This window comes from Athene cunicularia (genome assembly GCF_003259725.1).
Source record: "Athene cunicularia isolate RWA chromosome 3 unlocalized genomic scaffold, athCun1 chr3_part1, whole genome shotgun sequence".
In the NCBI taxonomy this organism is placed as follows: domain Eukaryota; kingdom Metazoa; phylum Chordata; class Aves; order Strigiformes; family Strigidae; genus Athene; species Athene cunicularia.
The window spans coordinates 63,893,566-63,908,759 of NW_020799097.1; the positions used below are offsets into that span (position 1 = coordinate 63,893,566).

Genomic DNA, 15,194 nt, shown 5'->3' on the forward strand with positions numbered 1-15,194 from the left:
CACCGTGGGACCAGCGAGGTCACCGGCAGGCACAGGGAGGGGGGCTGGCTAGTGCCAGGCGAGGCTGCCGGGCCTGCAGCCAGCTGAGAGACAGCAGACAGGAGCAGGGACTTGGGCGTTGGCTCTCTGACTCTGGGTGTGAAGTAAGTTTTCTTAAAAACCCAGAACACCATCACCCTGGCTTCCCAGCGTTGCCCCGACAGAAGAGATTGCTCTGAGGCAGGTTAGACCCGCGTTTCTTTGCTGGCTTAAGCCCCGAAACACCATTTCTGCAGGGGCAACCCCACCGCAGAGAGCCGCTGCTCCCCAGCGGAGGTGGGGATACCGCTGGCGGCGCCGGCGCCCCCCGAAGCTCCCCGGGGGGGCTCCGGCGGGCAGCCCTGACCACCAGGGGGCAGGAAACACCGCCAAAAGGCGGAGGGGGTGGGGGGCAGTGTCCCACCGCCAAAATGGCCTCTGAGTCCCGGGACCCTTCGCCTGGCACCGCGGACCCTCCGGAGCAGCCCGGGCGCGCTCGGCGGGGCCCTGCTGTGGGCACAGAGGCGTTCGGGTGCTTAAGCCTCCCCCGGAACGGGCAGGGCGGCCCCCGGAGCGGCGTACCGCTTACCCAGCTACTTTCGACCGAGGGTGAAGCGAAGGGAAACGTCTGGTTGTCTGCCCGCTGATGGCGGGGGGTCATCCAGGCTGTGAGGTCAGCTCCTGCCCGCGCACCCGCGCCACAGACCTGGGTAGGGCAGAGCCTGGGGCCTCTCTGCCTGCCGGCGGGAGTGTGGCCCTGCCCGCCGTCTGCGGGTTCACCCAGGGAGCCGGCCGCCCCTGTCCTCCTGTCCATTCTTAGCACTGACATTTTATATATTTACTCAATTTTTTCGAGGAAAGAGTCAAATCTAGAAGACTTTTGCATCCAACTATCTCGAGGAAAATATATCTGGCTTGACAGATCTACAGCAGCTTTCCTTTCCACTGATACTTGCATTTGCTTGTATTAATCCGTATTTCACGTCTTGGTTCCTCCTTCCCCTCTGCAGAACCATGCACATCTCAAACCTGCCCACACAGCACTGTAGAAGACCATCACCTTTTTTGTTCTTTACAGCCTCAGCACAGGCAGCTCTTACAAAATGATGTCTTGGTTCCCAGCAGCAATAGCAGGAGCTTTTGGGATAAATTTAATCTCCACTTGCACATCCAGAAGCAGACAGGGTATATTTCATTGCACAGCTCCACACTAAGGACCCTGTTTAGCTTTTATAAATTACTCACCCAGTAGCGCAGACCACAGAGGCCTGATTTCTAAGAAACGGTCTGGTCTTTAAGCACATGCTCAAATGAGAGATCGCAACACCAGATTAGCAGCACATGTGGACGTGACACTGGATTCATGCAACATGCATGAACGTCAATACTTTGAGTCATTTTCTTCAGGGACAAATCAGGGGTGCTGCTTCTTACACAGTCTTTCTTAAGCCTTGTTACAGCAGGAGCTGCATCCACGTTCCTCCCCGGCAATGACCCACTTTGCTCTATTATTATGAAAAGCAATAGTTATAAATAGTTATGAATAGTTATAATGCTGCGTCTTCTCTCCCATAGTGCTGGACAGATAGGAGAAATTTCCATCAACTTGTCCTGCTGCAAAAGACTTACTTTCTTCAAATCAGCTTGATCACACTTATGGGGTTAGCTTCCACTTGCAGAAACAGTACTGTACCTCTAATTTTAAAAGCATGTCTTTCTTGAGCACCTTGCTGTGATAGACAGAGCTAAGTACAGGAAGATGAAAGAGGATTTTGCAGAAGGTACTGTCCATAAAATGGGAGAAAAAGTAATTTTAAAACTACACTCACAGGCAGAGTTAACATAACTATGGATGACCAAGAATGAGTGTTGGGAGCAGTAGGAAAGGGGTGGGAGATGGAGGAGGGAGAACAGGGAAACACCATGTTTGGGGGGACAAGTTTACATTTTGGCAAGGGTGCTGCAGCAAAGAGTTGCTTCAGTCCATGAAGTGCAACAGTATCTACCCATTTCAAGTGTTGGTGAGCTTGTTCTGTAAACACCTTTGTGCTTTAAAGTAGTAAACACTGAGTTGGAAGCATCGGATTTGTGTAGAAAAGAGTGGAGTTGAGGGATATAGTTTAAACACTGTCACCAATAACAAGCACTGAAGATATGTGCTTACACAGAAAGAGAGGAATTGTAGGCAGGGGAAAAATATCCTCATCTTTTTGCTCCTCTCTTTCTAGTTTACACATCATACAGTAGATAGCAATTAAATTGAAATATAGCCTGTGGTATAGTGTGATCAGTTGGAAAAGTGAGACCACAAGAGACTTCAATTGATCACACAATAACAGATGGGGTAATAAAACCTGGGACAATAAGGAATATTTGCGGAACAAATGAAAGATCAACTTCCCTTCTGTTGCAGAAGCAAGAAAATAGGCAAGTGTTAAAGAACAATCTAAAAGGCAAATTGATGAGGGAAAGAACATATGGCAAAGACGGAAACTGTTAAATACACAGAGGAAAATGTATGTTTTTAAACCGTCTTTACAGCACGCCTGTTTCTAGCCTTTGCATGCTTTTTTTTTTTTGGTACCATTTGTGAAGAAATAGTTCCTTGGATCTCTGCAGTACAAAGCATGAAGAAACTAGGTACAAAATATAGGTTCAACAAAAGTTTAAAGAAAAGCACAATAGGCAGATGAAAGAGAAAAGGGGGCTTTATAATAGGTGACCTGAACAAAAATGCTGCCAAGATTTTTTTTCCCCACACATATTATTGTAAAGGAGATTATGCCATGTTTAGAAACTAAACTCAATTAGAAATGGGATAGGAATCAGCTCTGTCTAGGCACTGACACTATACTTTTCAGGGCAGTATCTAAACAGCAACATCCAGTGCATCCCGTACTCCATTCTGCTGGGAAAAAAAAGAAACACAATAAACATGGGACACATTGATAAACTTCTCAAAAATACTGGAATCTCTTGCAACTACTCAGATTCTGTTGGCACGGTCTGCTGCAGGGCTGGAGGAGCTCAGTGGGTGATAGCAGTGCCCGTGCAGAGATTCAGCCTACAAGGGCAACTCCAGGCACAGCCAGAGCTTGCTCACTCTCTGTGGGAGATGCAGGACCTCGTATGTCCAGCACCTCAGCAGCCCCAAATGGTCTTCAGCTTCTGGGTGAGGCAGATGTGAGGAGGAGAGGTACCCAGGTCAGTGCTCACTGCCACCCCCAGCTCAGTGCATTCAGAGCAGCGTGGATGCAGCCAGTGGTCCTCATCCAGCAGGGACTGCTCCAGGGCCGTCTGTGAGAAGTTCATCACAGACTCAGCACTGAGCAGCCTGGCTCCTAACTTGGGCAGGAAGGCTGCCTTTAAACATGTGCTGGAACTGCACATTTCAGTGGAACACCAGGACTTCTTGTTCCCTCACTCTGTGCCCAGCTCTTAGCTAGGAAGGTGCCACAGGGTTCAACTGAGACTATTCTATATTTAAAAGAAAGACCTGCCAGCTACAGGGGTGACAGGGTAACAGAGCTGTGGGCACTGCCCACTGCTGTAGTGGGATGAGCAGCAGAGATGGATAAACCCTCCCGGGGCCTCGTAGCTGGATCTAACCCTGTGCAATTCTCTTCAAGATCAGAAGTATGGTTGAAGAGAACTGAGAACAAATCCTTGGATTTAAAAGTAACCCATTTCTTTCTGTATTTCTATGCTTGTTCTAAACAAGTAGTTATTTTTTTTTATGCTGCATTTCCTCTTTCTTATGGTAGTATAAAAAAATATAAGAAAATAAAATGGAGGAGTCCCTACCTATCCCTACCTACAGTCCCATTTGAATACATCATAGTGAATCCTGTCATTCGTGGTAATATGAGATGGACAACATGGAGAAAACATGATACAACAGCAACACTGATGCTTATCACCTGGGCTATGCTGCAGAGCAGTTCGAGCTGTGCTCTCAGCAGAGCTTTTTCTGGGTTATGACTCATGCAGAGCCCTGCTTTTCTACTCCTCTTCCACCTACTCTGACAAACAAGAGTTGCAGATAAATAAATAAATAAATAAATAGCCAGCTATTACTATCAACCAGAATTCAATAAAGAAATTTAATATACTGCTACATCTCCTGCATACAGGTACATCTGGATCTTGAATCCAACATCACATTTGTGCAATGGCTTGTACTTGCCCCCTCCCAGCTCTGAAGCCTCAGTTGAAGCTTTCCTGTTTCAGGCTTTCTTCTCATTTACTGTCATTTAGCTATAGCAGTGGGACAGCAAAGAAGGGAGGTTTCTGAGGACTCTACAGCCTGGGAAGAGTAGGTGGAGAGTTTGGGAGGGAGAGATGAAAAGGCCAGAGGATGCAAGCAGTAGGGTAATGCAGAAGCAAGTCTGGGCAGTGGGTGAGAGTTTGCTGACAGCAGCTTTGTCATCCTGTGTAAGACCTTTCCAATGATGTAGGTAGGGTTTGGGGTTGTAAGGGTTTCACTTTTCTCTTTTTTAAGGATGGGTATGATTATGTGTCTCAGCACAGTTAAAGGTAACCAGATAGAAGTTACAGGAGTGAGCCAGTGTTTTTCTGATGGTGGTGGAGAATCCTCTTCACCGTACTCACAGTAGCAAAGATGAGCCTGCAGAGATTTCAGCAGCTGAAATGGGGCCCAGCAATCCTGTACCATCCAGCTAACTTTGACAAAGTGAATTAACATAGGAGGCAGCCACACATTTGGATGGGAGAGGATATGTGCTTTATGAGCCTGCTTTGTCTATGCTGCATTTCATCTTTTTGCTGAATGAAGGGGCAAAATCTTGAGATCATCATAAACTCTTGCATACCTGCCTTTATAAGGCTTATCACAAAAAAGAACTTCTAACTAGACACAACCAGATTTTAAAAAGTAATAGTAACACAAGTGTTCAATAGGATACAATTAGGATGCACAGCCAAGTGACTTAATATTCTATGAAGATATTTTTATTGGGAGCCCATCAAAAAGATGCTGTAAATTCATTATTTTGGCTGAACTGTCATAAGCATCTCAAAACATAGCAACAGCTTTCCAGTTTCTTGAGTGTTAGGCTTTTGGGCTCATTTTTCTGAAACAACAGTTTCCTTTTCTCCAGTGACTTTCTGCTTTTTTTTTTTTTTTTTTTTTTTTTTTTTTTTTGGTGTGCTAATACTGCCACAGTGGAGCTCTTCCCTCGGGCTGGTCTTATTTTGTGGGTATCTGAAACATTTGGGAACAGATTACATACTGGCAAGTAGGACAATGGCATTGCTGTAATGAGCTGGAGACTAATTTATAGGCTTTGCAGATGTGAATGCATTAGCATGCAAATCATGAGCAACCCCTGCTTATAAATAAAAGAACTTACCTTGCCAAGAAATGGCTGTCCCAAAAATATAATGACTATTATAAATTATAGGCAGGTGTCAGATTTCAGCTTCTTTTGTATTCTTGATTGTGCTTCTCTAAGGGAGCATTTAAAGATAAAATGTATAATACAATTCATGGCACAGGCAGTTATATAATCTTTGCTGCCCTGTGCTGTTAGTACCTTTTGCCAACTGCCACTCCTTCATTTGTTAGAAAAAGAGCTATTCAGACTTGTCAGCAACTTTGAATAATATGTAACTACATGGTAGTACTCTGAAAATGAAGGATGAACTGTGGTGAATGCATTGAACTGTGGATCAGGATAAGTTTTCTGTTCACAGCTCTGCCTTAGACATAGTTCCTTAGACTTTGTGTGTGGCCTTGGACAAATAGTTTAAGCAATCCGTGCCATTATTTCTTTAGCTAAGAAATAAGAAAAATTAAACTTTGGTTTACCTGTGTTTTCTGTTTAGATAGTGTTTTTGGGTAAAGCCTGTCTTTACTGTTTATCTGTAGAGGGTTGTATATGTTGGTACACATTGGGCACTCCTGGCAGCAGAAATAACAGCAGAAATAGCTTCTGAAGTTACAACTTTGAGGTTCATTCTAGTGGAAGAAAAATCCTCCTGAAAGTGAAATAGGCCTGCTGGAGAGAAGGCTCACTGACAGCTTTGCTTATTTTATGGACATGTTACACCAAGCTAAACCTTTGCCATCTGCTCTGCCCCCGATTGTAAATGGAAAAAAAAACACGCAACCGAACAAAAAGAACAAATCACAAGAGCACCAAGGAGATAAAAGTGATTTAACTGCCTGTATATGCTCCGCCAACAATGCAGCTTGCACTGAAGATGTTCTTTCTCATGATTCAGACACAAATCATGAGGAAAACAGTTCACGCGTGACACAGTAAATTTCCTGCTGAGCTGGAGTTTTCTTGAAGCAAACCTGACTCCACAAGAGGGTTCAACTGTACTTATATGAAATTATGTGAGCTTTATGTAAAGACTGTCCTTAAATATTTTTTATATTGTTTGAGGCTCAGGCAGTAAGGCACAAGGGGGTGTAAATTATTCAAGGGATAATGCCCACAGTGGAGGAATGCATGAGGCAATAAATGACTTTTGTAGGTAACTGAACACCACAGCAAGGCTGTGAGATATCTGAGAAACACAGAAAGCATCCATTGAAAATATGTCCCAGTGCCATGTTCAACAATGAAAAAGTTAAACAAACACAAATGTGAGGATTGTGGGTTTCTGGCCATGTGAGCATTTGAGAAATCTATGCAGCTGGTTTGCTAGAGAACAACCATCAGAAAGCATTGAGATGAATAGATTAATGGGGCAAATAATTAGGAGGGGAGGGAAAGTGATGAGATTCAGCACATGCAGGTATCAATAAAGATGCATCATCCATGGGACGCTTACCTCTTGCACTCAAATGATAAATCCTTGTATCGACACGCAGCTTGTTATATAGTACTCTTGCTGCATTGTTAAGCACAAAGACAAAAGACAAGAACCATCCATACAACATATCATAGACCACTGTAATGTCCATTTAATGGTTTTCCCTTAAGAAATGAAATTATAATCTAATGTGTTGCAAATTCCTGTAGAACGGGATTCCTTGTGAGCATAATGGGGAAAGATCATTAATGAAAAGATTAACAGGCAGTATATCTGGTCCTTGAATTTCTCTTTAAGTTAATTAAATTAATAAAATTTAATTAGCACACAGATGTTTGATTTTCTCTTTGGATTATGAAACTAGAGACTCTAAATTGTCGTATATATATGCTTCAGCATAAAAAAATATAAGCCTAACTCTTCTGCTGGTGTAACTCTATTGGACCATCTTCTGTGACACTGAAGGACTGTTAGCTCACAGTCTTGCAAATACCTACTGTGGCTAGCCTCTATTTACAGCAACAGCCTTTATCATAGTGATAAGAACAAAGGCAGAGAATACAGGAATTGCTGCTGCCCTCCTCAGAGGGTAGAGTGAATGCTCATATGCTGAAGCAACTTCATGGAGTACATGAACTATGTTAATTCATGATATTGGGAAGGATTGTGGTAGCTACAGGACTTGCTTCTGCTTCTGAAGGGAAATTCTATAACGGTGATTGACCCTTGCTGCAGGAAGGACCTTTGCTTCATACAGTGGCCAATAACAGTAAATTAGTTTACTACATTTTGCACAAGGCTGAATGGAAGCAAATGGAACTTCAGAGCTTATTTAAAAAAAAAAAATAAAAGAGACAATGATTTATATTTCATATATTTTGTATTTATATATCCTTGGATAACATGACTAAATCCTCTTATTCTGACATCTACATCACTGTTTGTTAATGAGTCAATGATGCTTTGTTCTTCTGCACCATAGAGATCAGTTTAGCCTTGACATGAGCAACTGTTGGACTAATTTGTTCCCAAACAAGGAAATTATTCAAGTTAGACTCTTGGTATTTAAGAAGACGTATTTTCATCTTCCACACAGATCAGAAAAGATGCGGTAAATTAAACAAACAAAATTCTCATTACTAATGACATGTGACTACATGAAATAAATATTGTATCTGTAATATATATGTCATTTATAATGTCAGCTGGTATTATAGGTGGGAATACCTTAAGGTTACCTGGCAACTGCCACAGTACAATCTCATTTTCACTCACTTTGCCAAATACTAACTGGAGCTGAAATCCTCCATCTGGATGGGAGCAGGGGTGATTGCTTTGCATTTGATCAGATTAGTTTCACTATTTCTGGACAAAAGAGAGAAGATAATGTTTTGCCAATGTTAATACAATCTGGTAACCTTTCTTTGGGAAGATATACTGTCCCTGTTTGTTGTCATGAAGAATTAAAACAAAATGTGCGAGTAGCTTATGTATCAGGGTTATGCTTTTTGCTGCATTGTTGAAAACTTGCCCGAATCTGTTCAAATTTCAGAAAATCAGTCTACAAATGTTCAGAAAGGTCACTAGTTTTTATCATCTGAAATCTCTGAAGAGTGTTTTTATAGTTATATGCTAATACTATACACTGTAAGGGACTAACCACCTGCACACCTGTAGGCAGTCATTAGCGTGTGACACAGGAGCTGAGAGCAAGCAGACTTGCTTATCTTGTATTGTAATGGTGCCTGTGTAACAACCTAGACATAAATTGGTTACTCAGGTCCTAAACAGAGCACTGCAGTAACACATAGCTCAATCCAAGTTACTCTAACTTAATTCAGACTAGAACTGTCCCACATCAGAACATGTCATCTACCTCTAAAGATCTACAGAGGGATGGATTTCTTTTTTTTTTTTTTTAAATGAAAAGGTCATAGGCAGAAGGTCTGACAGGTTAGACATTGACAAGGGGCAAGGCAGGATGATGTAATGTAAAGTTCGCCTTGTAAAAGGCGAACTGGCCTGGTACAAAGTATGGGTCAGGAATGCAATGAGAATGAATAGCTGAAAGCATCTGCAGAAAGAGAGGAGATGTGATGGAGCACAGAAGAGCTAGGGCAGAACTGGGCAGAGCGAACAAGGAGGCTGGGACTGTGAGGAGGCATGAAGCTGGATGAGCATCTAGACTTTAGCACAATGCACAGGGTGGACTGCCATGTTCTTTAATAGCTGTGCTTTTGTGTGTACATTCTAAGTACAAGAATATATGAGACAGAATACCAGAGACAGATGAAAAAGAGGACAGTCATCATCTCTTGTAAACTAGCTGTCAGGAAATAATAGCAATATTAATTCAGACCACCTTTAATTCAAGCTAAATGTCAAATGTTATTGTACACATCTGAACATTCATTAGTGTTTTACACAGAAGAACTTCTGTGTTAAGATCTAATGTCTTTTTCTAAAATATGCCACATACACAAAATTATTCTGAGAAATTAAGTACCTGAAAAGGCAAAAAGATACCTTATCTTCCAATAAAAGAGCAATCCTCTTCAGTCCAGTGGTTTGGCTTCTTATTATCTCTATCTCCCTATTCCTTACAGGTCCCCCCCCAAATAAATGGGCAAACTAGTGTAGCGACTGTGCAGCAACTTTACAGATCAAAGGGGAGAGAGAGCACAATGCAAAAGTAAAGGGCTGTGGTAGAAAAGCACCTCCATGTCAGTGAGACCTGAAATCAGACAATTCTGCTTGTTGCTATTGTGGCAATAAAACATGAGGGAAAAGAGTTGCACAGGTCCAATCGTGTACCACTGAAATCAGTAAAGTTCACAGTAGTACTGAAAGCAAGACTGATGCCAGGTATGTTTAATATTAAGCCAACGAGATACATTCACATGTATCCCTATAAGGAGTCATTATTCTTTAAAGGATCATAATTTTAATAATCTCCCAAACATTTTAATCTTTTTTTTTTCTTTCTGCTTACCCTATGGCATACTGTAGATAGCAAGGAATACAGTTTGACTACTACAAACCAGATGAATCTGTAGCCTTGGTTATTAGATCCCTTTTCCCTAAGGTTTTTAATTTATACACTGAGTATATTTGATCTGGAAGCTACTGAAATCCAAACACAGAACTCTGCAGTGCCATTCTTTGAAATCCCTTTTCAAAATACATGTTGGGAAACACTGTGTCTTTCTGCTGGATCTTCCATTTAATGTAAGAGCAATTTCCAAAAGTCTTAAAAAAGATACATTTGGATAACGGTACTCTCCCTCGAGCCTGCAAGGCTGTGTGTTTGTGTGACTATTGCTGTAGTAAGAGCTTTTGTGTGGTTCAATATCCACTTAGCATTGGATTTTTAGATCATGACTTAGAGGCAATTACTGTCTACTCTCAGCAAGTTGGAAACTGAACGCTATATTCCCCCTGATTATATCTCCAGAAAGTATATGCCAATAACAATCTGAGCATTGATTTCACATTGATTAATACTAGTAGTGAAATATAAAAGAGCATCACTCAATGTGTAAGTACATTGGTCAGTTTATAGCAAACTCCTCTCTTGAAGAACATTCCAAGAAATCCTCCAAGCATGTGGCTATACCACATGTCTACTTACAGGTCAACTTTACCGTTAATTTGCAATTTAATGTCAAATTCAGGAATTTGGTTCTGTGCCCAATCAGATGGCAGAGAGCTATGTATAAGTAACTGATAGTCTCCTGATTCATGTTGGAAGTATTGAACATGCTCTACCTTTGAGATGATGAGAAATAGTGTCTGTAGGGACAAGAGCATATGGGGAGTAACAGATCCTTAGATGCTTTGGAAGAGCTTTTGGAGTCCAGGGCTTACCTTCCTCAAAATAAATTTCCACTTACTATTGTGAAGAAAAAAAGCATACTAAAAAGGAACCAAACCATGTTGTGAAGCTCTTAATTCAGAACATTTTATCTTTTAAATTTTCTAAAATGGTTTTTAAAGTTGGCAAAATAAGTGCCATTGACTAACGGAATCAAACCACATCTCAGAGAGTTTGGGGGCAGCATGGAGAAGGGAGAAGTTTTCTCATATTTAGTCTTTATATGTGAATATTATATGAATGCATAAAAAGAAGACTCTGGCTTGAATTTTGCCACTATTGCGTTGTAAAACTGACAACATTCCCCTGAAACCAGGGAACTCACTTCAAACTGAGCTATCTGTGGCAGAACAGAATCTACAAATCAAGACTGTTAAATAAACTTCTATTTAATCTGTGCATTTGTGCTTTTCTTTACTTTGCACTACACTTAACAAATTTAGGGATCTGTCACAGAGAAGCCATACATTAAAATTTGAAATGGTGGCATGAAAATCTCTTTATCTATTTTAAAAAGAGCATATTAGTTTGAAATCTTACACAATTTCAGCTTTTCTAGGAGTATTTCTAGTTCTTCAGCCCATTTATTTATATGCTTAACACCAAACTGGGTATGCAAATCACAATCCATTTCCTGGCCAGCAGAGATGTATTTAGTTAGGTCTTGCTGACCTTTCTTGACTTTGCATCACAAGCATCTGACAGCTGGATATGCCATGATGTCCTTGTTCCCTCATAATGAGGGACATCTTTTTCTCAGTCAAAGGCCACAGCAGATTTCAAAGCAGTTTATGGAGCAAAATATGTATAATTTGTGCTTTGAGTGACCTACATTTCATACAGCTATATGACAAGTTACCAGTTTAGTCTTTTTCTAGACACAGCTTCAGAGAGTTTGGTTTTGCCCACCTTGCATATTCCAAATATATGATGGCCAGATGGTACAATCCTGACTTTTGTACCAGCCAGCCCTTTAATGTACTGCTGTTACACTTTTAAACTCTCTTTCCATAGATTAAGACTATGGGAATCTTCTGGATTACAGGGAGAAAAGTGGGACACAGAGTACTCTGAAGTTTAGCTTTCTGAACAGCTTGGAACTCTTGTAATATTAAGCTTAACTCCACAGTTACTTGTAATTTCCTTTCCCCTTGAAGCCTTTTCAGTAGAGTCTGGTGGAAGAAAGAGAGCTTTTATAGTTCGAATCTTCATGCTGCCTTTTCCCATGTATTCACTCTTCTTCCCAAACTCTTGTATTTCAGGGTAGAGCAGAACTGGCATTTGTACAGAGAATGGCAACCAGCATGACAAAATAACATATAGGAAGAATAAATAGAGTAGTCCACTGTGGACTGTAATAAAAACAGCTGAAGGAGGACACACTCAATGCATAAGGAATCATGAATGGTGAGAAGAAAATAAGGAATGTTTATGCAGCAGTTCTCACAATAAAAAAGGTAGGTAGCATCAAAAACCCAAGCTAAAAGGAGCTAAAACTGCGCGGAAAAGTATTTTCTTTTGTTTGTGTAGAACTTGCTGACACAGGATAGTTGTGAAGGTCAAAAGCATAAAAAGGTTAAAAAGGAATTAGATACATTCACAGCAGAAAAATATGTCATATCATGAATACATAAAGATAAAACCACTGTCTTAGGAAGCATTCCGTTTGCAAATTAATAGATAATGGGAGAGTTTTCCAGAGAAAGGGGCAATATACTCTTTCTACTCTTTCTTTAAGAATCCCCAACTAACTTCTGTCAGAAATAAGCTACTAGGTAAAAAGGACCTTGATCTGACCCGGAATACCTGTTTTGCATTCCTGATACTCTTGTCAATTGCCTTTGCAATTCTGCAGGGAGATGAGAAGATTATGGTAGATTGAAGGTGGTTAAGGGGATTTTTGCTTTTCATCTGTCTTTGCAGAAAGTATGTCTCAGCAAGGCCAGAGAGTCTTGTCTCTTATTTCTATCCTGGCATGGATCTCAAGACTTTACTTTTGCTTCAGCCGTTCTTTACAGAATAAATGATTTAAAGTTATATTGAACAGACAGTGCTAGCTAACAGACTATATGCTATCTTTATTCACAGCTCCCACTCCAGAGGGTTTTTCTCCCTAACTCTGTAAACCCTGTGCTCAGCAGCACCCGTCGTCATTGTGCTTTGCAGTGCTTTGTCTTTGTTCACCAAGGTCATGCTGTGGAGGGTGCAGAAAGCAGCACCTGTTCAGGAACGACTTCACTGAGCACTCAGCTAGCCTCTGGTAACTCACTGTGTAATCAGGCAAACAGTGACAGATGCCACCCTATCATCAGTGGTGTGGTTACAGTCTAGACAACCAAAACTGAAAACGAACCCCAACAAGGGTCTTGCTTGTCTGAGTCTTGCTGCTATGTGGGAGAGGGAAGGAAGGGTACCTTCCTCTGGTGTCAGGTGACACGAAGGTGCTGGTGAGCCCATGTTCCAGCTACAGCCTCCTTCACTTCAAGTTTTTTGAGCAGTTTGTCCTACATGGGGGAAGTCACATGTACAGAGCTTCCTGAGAAAAACCGAGCCCAAGCTTCTTTTGAAAGTCTGGTCAGTCCAGTCATGGTAGTGCTTCTGGGAAAGAGTAATTTTAAAAAATCTGGCTAATCACCATTTTTGAACTATGGAACCAGGTGATTTTCCTGTCATTAGAGGGTATTTCTTAGTATTTTGTAATTGAACTTGAAATTCTCAGGTTCACAGACCACCTTTTTGGTCCACACTGTCCAGTGTCTGCAGTGTACAATTACATCTTGATCAAGCATATTGTTAAAATGGCCAAAACACAGGTAATATATGAGTGATAATGACTAAAAGTAAATAAAGGTGATTATCTCACCTAACATGCCTTTGTCTCCTACTTTTCCACTGTACATTTGGTTCCTTTTTAGGATCTCAAAGACTAGAGTGACAGGACAGGTGTGTGCATGGGCAATATGGCTATATGCTATGGGAAGACATTTAAACGAGCACCACATTGCCTTCCTTGGCTACGGAAGGAGCAGAGCCATAGAGGCATGGAGATCTCTGAAGGCAAGCATATGCTGCTCCTTAACTCTGCTTACTAGCCTAGACAGAGAATTGTACTAATATGACTCTATTGCTCTGGGTATCTTGAGTAGCTTGGTTTTGCTTACACACTTCTTGGCTGTGTTCAGAGCTGTGGATATATCCTGGGGTACAATCTGCATTCATGTAGTGCAAGAGATCGGTAGCACTGCCAGGTGAGAGTCACAAGAACACGCTGCATATCTGCCACTGTATCTTAGTGATACATAACCCCTGCATCCTGCAGATATCAGATCTGCATAGGATCCTTCTGACTTCCAGCTGGACAAGGCCTGAGTTCTGCAGGGGATCATCAGAGCTGAGTCTTAGGTAGCCTCTGCCACGGTAGAAAGCTGATGGCTTTCAGGAGCCAGGACATGGCAAGAAGGACTTAGGAGCTGTAAGCATGACCACAGAAAGCTTAGTTGCCTCTTCATGGCGGAAGATAGGAGGTTTCTTTGCCATCATCCCTACTCTATGTGGACTTCCTGTGACATTCTAGGGCACTTGCCTTGAAGGGGAAACCAAAGCACATGATTAAATGTAACCCCCTCCCTGCACAAAGTGCATTCAGTGACTGACTTCCAGCAGGACATAGTTACTGTTTATTTACGTGCTTGTTATAGACAACAGAGACAAGGATTGATGGACTCCTGTTCATTTGGAGATGGAGGGCCTCATATGAAAAGTGTCAGCAAGCTGACTCATGGTACTCTGACATACATTTGCTCGGGAAGATTCATCATGGCTTGTTTTTTCCATCTGCACAATCTTACAGGCAGACCTTAAGATGCTCTAGAGAGCCTGACATGAACTTTGTTTCTCTCACTCTGCTGATGTAACTACTGGGAAAAAGTGTTTAGCAGCACAGAATCCATTTTACCTGAAGACACTGGACAGCTGAGTGAAACACAAATAAATGCAAATCTTGATTCAGTGACATCAGCATCTATGAAAACACTGTAGCTCTGGTGAAGATTTCAGCTGCAAATGGCTTCCTGTAGAGACCACAGGGAAATTAACTAGTGAGTTGATGATGCATATAGCTAGAAAATAATCTAAAATTAAAAATTAATTCAGTTTCATCAGTGGCTTCCTGAAAATAAGCAATTAATTATTTACTATGAATAGATTTGTCTTTTTGTGTTCCACAGGTCCAAATGATCTCTGGTACACCATTTCTATATTAAAAATACCTCAAACACTATCACAGTCCTTTTTGTTGTTTCCCCACAAGAAAAAAAAAAATAAATCAAAGACTTGAAAAGACAGAAACTGACCCCCATGCTCATTTCCACTGAGCATGTCACAGAATAAAGAGGAAGCATACAGGTGGAGAAAAATTCATCATCAACTTGAGCCTTGGCTTCTGGCATCACAGTTCATTGACAACCCTGGCCACTAGCTATTACCAGTTTTTCATAACAAGGAAGGTGTCAGAGCA

General features: G+C 41.5%; 1 protein-coding gene across 1 annotated transcript in view; it reads left to right on the plus strand.

The window, feature by feature from the left end:
* Positions 1-12,078: 12,078 nt before the first annotated feature.
* ARFGEF3 (ARFGEF family member 3) overlaps positions 12,079-15,194 on the plus strand; it is a 97,546-nt gene continuing 94,430 nt past the window's right edge. Inside the window, exon 1 of the mRNA XM_026844541.1 lies at positions 12,079-12,135. Coding sequence (XP_026700342.1) covers positions 12,079-12,135 — 57 coding nt within the window. The remainder of the gene's footprint in view (positions 12,136-15,194) is intronic.